The 10,101-nt window shown below is 39.2% G+C and overlaps 1 protein-coding gene across 2 annotated transcripts; it reads right to left on the bottom strand.

Annotated features, from left to right (window-relative positions):
* Positions 1–548: 548 nt before the first annotated feature.
* On the bottom strand, positions 549–9,811 carry LOC149812580 (chloride channel protein CLC-f-like). Of its 2 annotated transcripts, XM_089991353.1 has the most exons (9): positions 9,351–9,811; positions 6,672–7,074; positions 5,319–5,513; positions 4,251–4,705; positions 4,034–4,138; positions 2,893–3,126; positions 2,357–2,566; positions 1,552–1,784; positions 549–1,191 (listed from the first exon to the last, which is right to left on the bottom strand). In XM_089991353.1, exons 1-9 carry the CDS (start codon positions 9,684–9,686, stop codon positions 1,113–1,115), a joined length of 2,250 nt encoding a protein of 749 aa, XP_089847479.1. In that variant the 5' UTR covers positions 9,687–9,811; the 3' UTR covers positions 549–1,112. The 2 variants fall into 2 exon arrangements, with proteins under 2 accessions (XP_089847479.1, XP_089847480.1); XM_089991354.1 differs by lacking the exon at positions 1,552–1,784 and having other exon boundaries at positions 1,007–1,191.
* Positions 9,812–10,101: the final 290 nt, after the last annotated feature.

Genomic DNA, 10,101 nt, shown 5'->3' on the forward strand with positions numbered 1-10,101 from the left:
TTATTAAATATTAAATAACTCAGGCCCATCAGGCCGACCCAATAGCCCGCAAGCCGACCCAGACTCGGCCCATAAGGCTGCTCGGCCCATTGCCCACCCCTACTCGTAGTTGAGACAAATTCTTGCAAGAAGCAACCTTTATGTCTTTTATGTTTTTGTTTATTTGGTTATTGTCTTTCAATATTTTGCTTTAAAATGTAGCTCAAGAGATTGGTCTGTTGCTATAGCTATACATGGTAAAATTATACAATATTTTGATTTTTAGTGCATTTCCTTTTATTAACATTACTTTTATCACAGCATATATGATATCATTATTCTTATAATATAAATGATATCTAATCTCCAAAAGCTCATATCATCAACAAGAAAACCCCGTTCGTACAATCCCTGTGAAAAGTCTCTGGCAACTATGTTTGAGCTATCAAGAATTCATGCAAAATACATTGAAATTCACCGAGAAATTTGTAATTTTTCTCTCAAGAAAACCCCTCAGCAATTGCTTATTAGTGGGAAATTACCTTTTAAAGCTCCATTAAAAAATTCAACAAATTCATGTCAATAGGATAAAAGAAGCATTAGTTAGGGGAAAACCACTTTCGTACAAGCCCTTCCCTAGTCCGGGTTTAGAGAATTCACGAAAATCAGATGCATGGATCACAATGCATACGCACGTACACAGCTTATGAACCTGAAATCAAGCCTTAAGCATTCTCTGTATACACTTTTAAGAGGGAAAAAAAAGGCCTATGGAGAGAGGGTGAACCTATTTGAAATTAATCTCTAGTCTCTACAGATGAAAATTGGTGTTTAATGACCAACGTTGCAACTCCATTCGAGCTGTGAAGCGCCAGCAAATGAACCAAAATGCATATTTCAACTGCTCAAGTTGCTATATGACATAATTACCAAACGAACCCACTATGACTCCAGCATGATGGACCATCCCTGTGAAAAGTCTCGATCACCTGCTAGAAGTCGCAACTCTGCCCATACATACTTCACAAGATCTTGGAATACCAACTTTATCAGATGAAATAATTCAAAATAGAACAGCTTCTTGCAAAGCTCTGGGCTAATGAAGAAATTGCACTTCCTGCTTGTTCTATCCTTCAGTGACCATTGATGCTGATCTCCATGTCATCTTCTTTCCTCTGTGGATAAACGGACTTTTGATGTTCCAATTCCTCTCTGGAAGAAAATATAGGGTCGAAATTGGAGGTTAGAAACTTAGAATGATAGCACACCAAATTTGGCCTACTCTACCTATCTCAAACCAAATCTTATACACGAGTGGCATGACCATTCCTTTTCTTTTTCATCTCTAAATGTCGGAACTTTATATGTCCATCTATTACCATCGAACACACACACACACACCAGGAATGTCCTACGTTGTATGTCCTATTAAATCTTATGAATACTCCCTTCTATAAGCTTAAGTTCTCACCATATTTTGATTTTAAAGCTAGCAAAACCTGAAACTAAACTGAAAGATTATCAAACATTCGATACTAGGCATGCTTATTCTAGGCGTCCCTCAATACTAACCTGACACAGTGCCAGATGGAATCATACGAAAGGAGAGCAATAACTCTGCGTCTATGCTCTTTCCTCTCATTTCCACCACGCCTAACTACAGGCAGTTGTTTTATACCACCAGCCTCCATGAGTTCTTTTGCAATAATTAGTTCTGTGTCAGGGTAGCAAACCAGAAGCCCACGCTCACGTCCACGATATCGTATTCCCCGAGTAAAGACAGCTGATACAGGACTGCTATCAACCTGTATTTCCCACCATTAGATATTGCACAAAGGGAATAAACTGCATTGACATTGTAAACGAAAACATATGCTGTTATCATTGAATATCTGACAAGGATTCCACAAAGAAAGAAAGAAATTTCACAACAACCAACAAGTAGATGGGCAAGACTACAATACAGGGAAATTGGCATTGAAGCAGGGAAAGACTGACTTCACTGGGGGCGGAAAAGATTTTCAGCTATCTTGGGTGAATGAGAAAGAGTGGCACAACCTGGGCATCTGCAGGCCCAATAAATTACTAGTTCAAAAACCCTACCGTGCATGGTAAGATTACTGGACGGACATGGGATGGCATACCACTTCAGTCCTGACTCCTGAAGTGATAGGACATGTGGACCGATAAGGAAGACCAAGGAGAGCCTCTTGTGCATGAAATTTGGTGGGAGAACTCTGTTCTGAGGGAGACCCACAGAATAATACGTAGGATTCACATAAATGACAATATGCAACTGTGTAATCTGGAAGGATTCAGTTTCATAATTGGATTCTGAATTATTTGTTTAATACTAGAAAGCTTTAAAGAAACATACAGCAAAAACTGTTGTATCACCCCTTAAGCCATCGGAGGTCTTGGATATTCCTCGCTGTATGTCACCTAGAGTAAGAATTCCCTCAAGAAGATCATCAGCATCAACCACAAGAGCACAACTTTGTCGATTTTCCAGCATCAGTTTTACTGTCTCTTTTAATGTCTCTGTTGTTGATACTTTGACATAGTTCTTCAACATAGCTTGAGAAACCTGATTCAGGAGTTATAGCCTGTCAAGGTCTATGATCAAAGAAAAACATAAAAGGGAGAAAAAAAAAGGATCTATAGGATTTAAATTTAAGAAGTGAACAGAAGTAGATCTCAACATATCTTGGCAGGTAAGTTCAGCAGAAATTTGAAAACTAATAAGGACAAAGCAAGGGAAAACCTCTGCAATGATTTCGATATTGGATCTTGGCACATTAATATAACAGTTCAAAATCTCTTTAGAAAAAGAGCCACTATCTCATGGTAGCCTGCTCCAGTCCTACCAATTTAACTTAATGTCTGAAAAAAGTGAAAAAGATTCAATCAAACCTTCAGACCATCCAAGAGTGCATCTTCTTTCATTGCTTCATGGTCAATGGAACTCTCTATGTTAGAGAGTTCCAAATTGCTTACACCGTCTGGGCGATGCCACGAAATCTGGTTTTTGTCTTCAACAGTTGAAACGGAAGTATAAGCCCGTCCAGATCCCCTTGCTTCAGATGATTCAGTCTCCTTTGGCTGGTTTGCAACAGAAGGAACCCATATTGCTAATCCAACAGCCCCCTGTTTATAACTCTTTTAAATGAGTTCAGCTTGAAGAACACATTATTTGAAGCTTTAGGGATATCCACGTTTAACTAAGTGAGCTTAAAAGAATATTAAACACCAATTTCATATAGTATATGAAAATGAGGACTGGAACAAAACTGTTGCAGCAACTGTATACCACACCAGGTGCATGCCACATCAACTTCAATTAGATGAGTCTAACTTATATCGGACTGCAAAAAGACATGGAGATGCAAGCAAGCAAGAGTACAATTTTATAAGTTCTCTTAATTTTAGAAAATTGATACAAGGCATCACCAATTTTGCATACGATATGTTATAATGATGAACTTTCATTGTAACAGCATCTCTTTTTGGAATCATATTGGTACATAATATTTCTGCCAATGCAGATAAGATGAGTGCCATATTGGTCCTTGAGAATTTTTGAAAAAGACTTTACAACGTTCTTAGATAAACATCACTATGATTTGGCAATCAAAATCTCTTCTCAACTTATGCAATTCAAGTTCTCTCATGGCATGAGTTCTCCACAACAAAATTGGATGAAAATTAGAAACCAGATCAATAATATTCAGTAACAAATTAGTATCATTTTGCTAGAAGACAGGAAGTCCAGTATTGATTAGCCAGAGGAAAACTGAAACTGAATTATCAACAATATAACAATAAATATGAGAAATATACATGCTAACTATCAGCAAGTTGGATACATGACTAGCTAAAAATGCCTCAAAGCATTTTTTGACAAGTTTATAGCATGTGGGTTTCACAACAATATATATGGGATGAGGATATTTAAAGCAAGCTGATCAGCAGCTTGTAAGATTCATGGAGAGGCATCCCCTTCAAGAGTTTAATGTATTTCAAAAAGATCACAAGCTCTGAAGCAAGAATTTACCATGAGAGGAAGCAAAATCCTGTAGTCCTTAGTCAACTCAAAAAGAAGCAATACTGAAGTCAAAGGAACTGAACAAACTGAAGCTAATGTGGCAGCCATCCCAACCTGCATGAGAGGAATAGGATTAACTCAACAAATCAAAATTCGAAGCAATCAAGCAAGCATTACATACTCGGAAATCTATCATGGTAAGGAAGAACATTAAATAATGACTTACTAATGCATAAGCCTGTGGCTGAGCAACAGCAGCATTTCCAGGAATTGCTGAATTTATGATCTTTGCAGCAGATCCACCAAAAACAGCACCAACTGCAGCACCAATCATCAGGCTAGGAGCATACAACCCGCCCACAAGCCCAGACCCCTTGCACAGAGAAGTAGCCACTACCTTAGCAGCTGAGAGCTGAGCCAATAACCAGATCCCAGGGGCAGATGCACTCTTCCCAGTATGGAGGATTTCTTCAACATTTGTAAAACCCCAATACAAAATTCCAGGGTACCTAAGGGCTATTATCCCAGCACCTAAGCCACCTAATGCAGGACAGACAACATCCGGAATTCCAAAACGATCCTTGATAAACTCGAAGCACTTGGTGAACCAGGTCAGCAAACGAGTAAAGGCCACACTTACTACACCACATAGCATACCCAGTATAAGGTATAGAGGTAGTTCTGCAAAAGTATAAATTATAAATCCTTGAAAATCACATGAACCAACTGATCAACATTAGCCAGTAGGCTGAAAGCCTACAACACATCAAGGTCAAAATACCTTTGTTTATTAATTCAAAATTTTCATTAAAGGCAACAATCTCAATAATAACTGTAACTTCTACCATAGATCATGAGTTCTGAGCATTTATTCACTAGAAAATCATACAGGGTTTACATGCGGGAACAGACTGTAATGCTTTACAAAGAATTTCTGTAATGAAAAGATGTGGGCATTTACCAAAAGCATTTCCTCAAAAAAAGAAGAAACCAAAAATAGCATAGATCGATTAGCAACATACACCTAAGTGAGTACAAATTAATCAATTTCAAAAGGTAAGTACTTAGAGGTTATGACTGACTACCACAATAATATATGAGACACTAAAAATACAACAAATGAGCTCCTGCAGGCATGGCACCAGAGTCCACAAATTATAAGTATGCAAAATCATTTAGGTATATTTGACAAAACTATCTAAAATGTTTCTTCTTTAACTAAATGGACTAAACAGTGTCCATCTCCAGGCACAAATCAAATAATAGCTAGATGGGTTAGAATAGGATAAAATACCAGCAGCAGATTTGAGTTCATACGTGGGCACTATAAAAGCTGGCCTCTCTCCAAGTAAAACATTTGACACAGTTGATGATATGACAGAAGCCAATATTATCATTGCAGTCGTAAATGGAGGTGAGTTTTCTGCACGAAGTGGTCGTAGTACAGTCTCAATAGCAAAGAAACAACCTGCAACCGCTGCATTGAACCCTGAAAATGAAGAGCACGACTATTATTATCCAAGGGTATAACGAAATAGTACACTGCCATTAAAGTAAGACACCACAACAACCAATGCGGTTGCATATTTACCAATATGAATTAACCTATCCTAGAAAGTTGGAGTGTCATATTTTGGCAACTTCGTGACGGAATCGGTACAAAAGTAACTCAATAACTCAAAATTGAGAAGTTTCCAAGAAAACCCACTAAGACTTGGCACAATTTTAGTTTTGAAATAAGGATGAGTTCTAGCATCAGACAAATGCTACAAATAAATGAGAATGTCAAAAGATAAACCAGAAACACTTGTATGGTCATTTTATTACAACATATTTACACTTTAACCCACGATCCAGAATAATCCTCCACTGAGAAATCAAATAAGGTATTGGGTGACAGAACAACCACATAGGCAGTAGCTCATTACACGTATCAGGGATCATGCTAGAACTCATTTGAAACTTTAATGTAAATCCACAAATATCTCTAACGGATAATCTGCTACACAAGTAGTCACATCAATAGCTTCTCTCATTAAAGCCTTGTTTTGCTTGTCCATTTATTTCAACCCCATTATCCACATACCAAAAGGTTTTTTTTAGTAGGTTGCACATTATTTGATGCATGGCATTGAGAATATAAGACCATGGTTAAATATGCTTCCTTGAATGTATCCTGTATTCAATAATAATTTAATCATATTCATAGCACATAAACTTAAACAAGAAATAAGGTTTTGATCAATTAGCGAAGAATCATGAAATGCCTGGCATATAGAGAAACTGAAAACATGACTTATTGTACATCTTATTCAATGAACACGAGGAAAAAGGAAATGAAAGAACATGTTCAAAGAATATTCAAGGGTAACAGGTTTTGAGGGTCTAAATGACATTCTTCTAAATGGAAAAAGGATGAATACTAGTTAATAATTCAGAATTAATGTCAGCAACCTCACAGTACAAAAGATACATAACACTGTCCAGAAGCTTAAATAAATACAGAAGAAGCACAACAACCAATTCATCCCTTTAAAATAAGATTATTCAGTCTTTAGACTTTTGTGTTTTACATTATAACCTATACAACTATTAAGATTCCAAGTTGGGTTAAGAGAAATTTGAATCAAGTCAAGAACTTGCCCACCTGAAGCAATCCCAGCAGCTGCACCAGCTGCAACTAAAGCTATCATTCGTTCTCTGTTGTTTTCCATCATTTCTGAGAACCCATGAGCACATGATTTACCAATATCAACACTTGGACCTTCAGGGCCCAACGAACAACCAGTTCCTAAAGTCACAGCAGCTTGGATAGCCTTTATGGTTGGAAATACTCCAGCCAGCAAATCAAAATTTTGCCGCTGAGAAGACCTCGACTGGTTAATTTGGTCAATGATTTCAAGCAACTTATGCATCATCCCAACAATTACTCCCCCAGTTACAGGTATCAACAAAATTCTATGCCATGTATCAGCTAGCCTCTGCAGACGAAGCCAAGCAGCACCTTCATTTGGAGTTCCTGCCCAAGCCCACTCATGGATTACATGAACCTACAAAAAAAGACATGCAAATATGAAAAGTTAGCAGCAAGTACAGATGAGATGGCTCCATAATAAAGCATGCAAATAAATCAAGTGTGGAGCAATTCAAACAACACTCGCTAGAAGCCCCCAAAACACATAAGTAAGAAACAAACATATTCTATGAGACTGCAGAAGCAGCTATGGCAGCAACCTACAAACTTGTAATTTTTTTCTTGGAGTACACAAAATTTGAATATTAGAAACAAAAAGCAGAGTATAGAACTGGTGGGAGGTCAAGCTGGGTTGACCAGCCAGAGTCCCCAGTCAAGCTCAGTCTAGTCGAGGCTCAAGTCTCTGAGCTTCAAAACCTCAAAAGTTTAATCCATCTTATTCCTTTGCAATAATTTAACTTTTTCTTTTGTGTTATCATTCCTATGCTGTTCAATTGTGTCATGTCATTCTTTTAGACTAGGCTTTGCTTTCGGTTCTATCTAGTATGCAAAAATCAATTCAAACGGAACTGATTACTTTATATTCTATTTCTGCTACTCACAAGCTAATTTTAATGTACTAATTCTTGATTCTATCCATTTTAATATATATGCATCTCAGCCATAAGAATGATATGTTCTTGTTGCTTCTTTGCTGCCCAGCATCGAGCACAGTGAAAAAGCATATGTTTGCCAAAGTCTGCTATTAAAATGCCTTAGGAGAAGTACCAAATTATTATTCAAGATAGCTCCAATTACCTGTTCCCTTGAGACACATAGTTTTGATGTATTATATTGTGGTACTGTAAGGTTTCCTATCTTATTTGTACCTTTCTCATTTGCCTTCCTAATCAACTTAAATTCCATATATTATGTTCTCATTGTCACTTATTCTAACACTACCTACTCCAGGGTATCCTCCATTGCTTGTTAGTTTTCAATTTTACGTGTCATAATTCATAACCCACTATGGATGGTCTGATACCGCTTTCACCCTTTTTTTCCCTTTATCTTACTGTATCAATGCAGAAACAGTAAGGCAGCCAGTGCATTGGGCCTGGCATTGTTACCTGAAGCCGACCTATTCTTTTGGTCCATTTTTTTGATTCGTTTGAATCCTGTTAACCAAATTTTAACACAAGCATAGCTGGATCCAACCAGATTTTGATGCTACTCCTAGCAAAGGATACTAGAATCATATTGGATCCAGCATAGACCTTGCAACGTTTACTACAAAAATGGTAAAAATAGCAGGGTTTCATCCTGAATTTTTATGATTTAATATGGCCCTCGTTGCCTTGTTGATGCTGGATACTGGGCTAATCAGAGAGGGTTGCCTAATAGCGAATCTAACAGGACTTAAGTGCAGAACTCTTTCATCCCATATTATGACAACTCAACATCCCTGAAATGAACAGCAGAGTAATGTCCACATCCGATTCTTGTGGCCGACCTTTTGCTTGATAGCTCGCCTCTTTTGCATTTCTAATATCTCAACTCAATGATGTTACTCGTATTTTTATTCATCCATGGTTCTTTTCCTTTCCTCCCGGAACTTCTCATGTTGCTTAGATAAGCAAACCAAAACAAGTATTGTTGGAAAAGCAATCCAGACACCATACTGAAGGTATCAAAACCAAAAGTGATATTTACTTATTCCGCTTACAGCTTATGTGTCGTCAATGACTTGTCAAGCACTTGCATATTTGGGCCCCGGTGCGCTCACTGGCCGGCATCATTCGGTCTGCACTATTCGTTCTCTACATGGAGGATTTCCGGTCATTGGCTGTGTATCTCCTCCCAATGCTGAGCCACCTTGCACCATCCAATTTTACAACATCATATTCGTCAAAGTAATTATCCCTCTTCCATCGAATCCGCTAATCGATGAAGAAGGACACAGTCTCTTCATGAAAACTTCACGATACTCAATAGCCGTGTTCTTTTCTTGAAGCTGATCTCCCCAACTACGAATTTAAGGTATTCAAAACAACCATGAACGTACAGAAAAGCAAAAGCAGAACAAGCAACGCTCGGTTTTTAAACCAGAAACGGATGTGCCTAACGCACGAAGCAACACTAGCTCTAGCGTAAACCATTCGTGTTGGAATTTATGAATTGACGTTGCAAATATCATTTCCCTTGATAGAATACCAAAGAGGCCTGGATGGACAGTTAAGAACCTCAGATCCACGAAGACTTGTGCCTTGGCGATCGTAATCCAACATATCGCCCGATTTCAATTAAATTTGCGATAGAAAACGGGAAAATTATTGTGAAAAAAGAAAAGGAAGAGAGAGAAAGTTTTCTCACCCCGTGGTTGAAGGCAGCGACGCATAGACCGGTGGCGAGGCCGAGAAGGCAACCGATGAGAAGCAGCGCCCACTCCGGCGGAGCGCCATCTCCGAGCACGTCGTGTGGCGGAGCGGAAGAAGAAGAGGGAGACGACGAGGAAGGAAGAGGAGAGAGAGGTCCGGCCTCCCTGTCCAGATGCTTCCGGCTGAGCCTCCGGCTAGACAATCCCCTCTCCAAACGCTTCAACAGATCCCGAATGCTCCTCCTCCCGGCCTGCGCCTCCAAATCCGGCTCCAACGGCGGTCCCACCGATCGGAGAAGGTACGCTTGGTCGCCGAAATCCCCTGCCGACATTTTTCCTTGCTCTCCTTCTCTCTCTCTCTCTCTCTCTCACCCCGCAATCCCCATCGACCGGCAATGCTTGCTCCGCTCCCAATTTCGAGAACGATCAGAACTCGCGGAGAAGAGATCTGCAATTCGGGAAAACTGGACGAGAGAGAAGAGAGGAAGGATCCGCCTCGCCGGCGGATCTTGGATCGCACGGGAAAACCGACAGAAAGAGGAGACCAACCAACCGAACGAATGAGATTACTAGTTGGCTCCTTCCCTTCCCGCTTCCACCAACTTCTATCTCTACTTTTTTCCACAAAATACGAATCTGTGGGAGAATATGAATGAAATGCTTCAGTGGAACTTATCATTCACAAAAGTTTCCTTCGTTTTTTAAAGAAATGGGTCGGTCGGTCTCATGCTGCTCTTAGCGTCTGAT

The sequence above is a fragment of the Nuphar pumila genome, chromosome 16 (assembly GCF_984573655.1).
Source record: "Nuphar pumila chromosome 16, dmNupPumi1.hap1.1, whole genome shotgun sequence".
Lineage (NCBI taxonomy): Eukaryota > Viridiplantae > Streptophyta > Magnoliopsida > Nymphaeales > Nymphaeaceae > Nuphar > Nuphar pumila.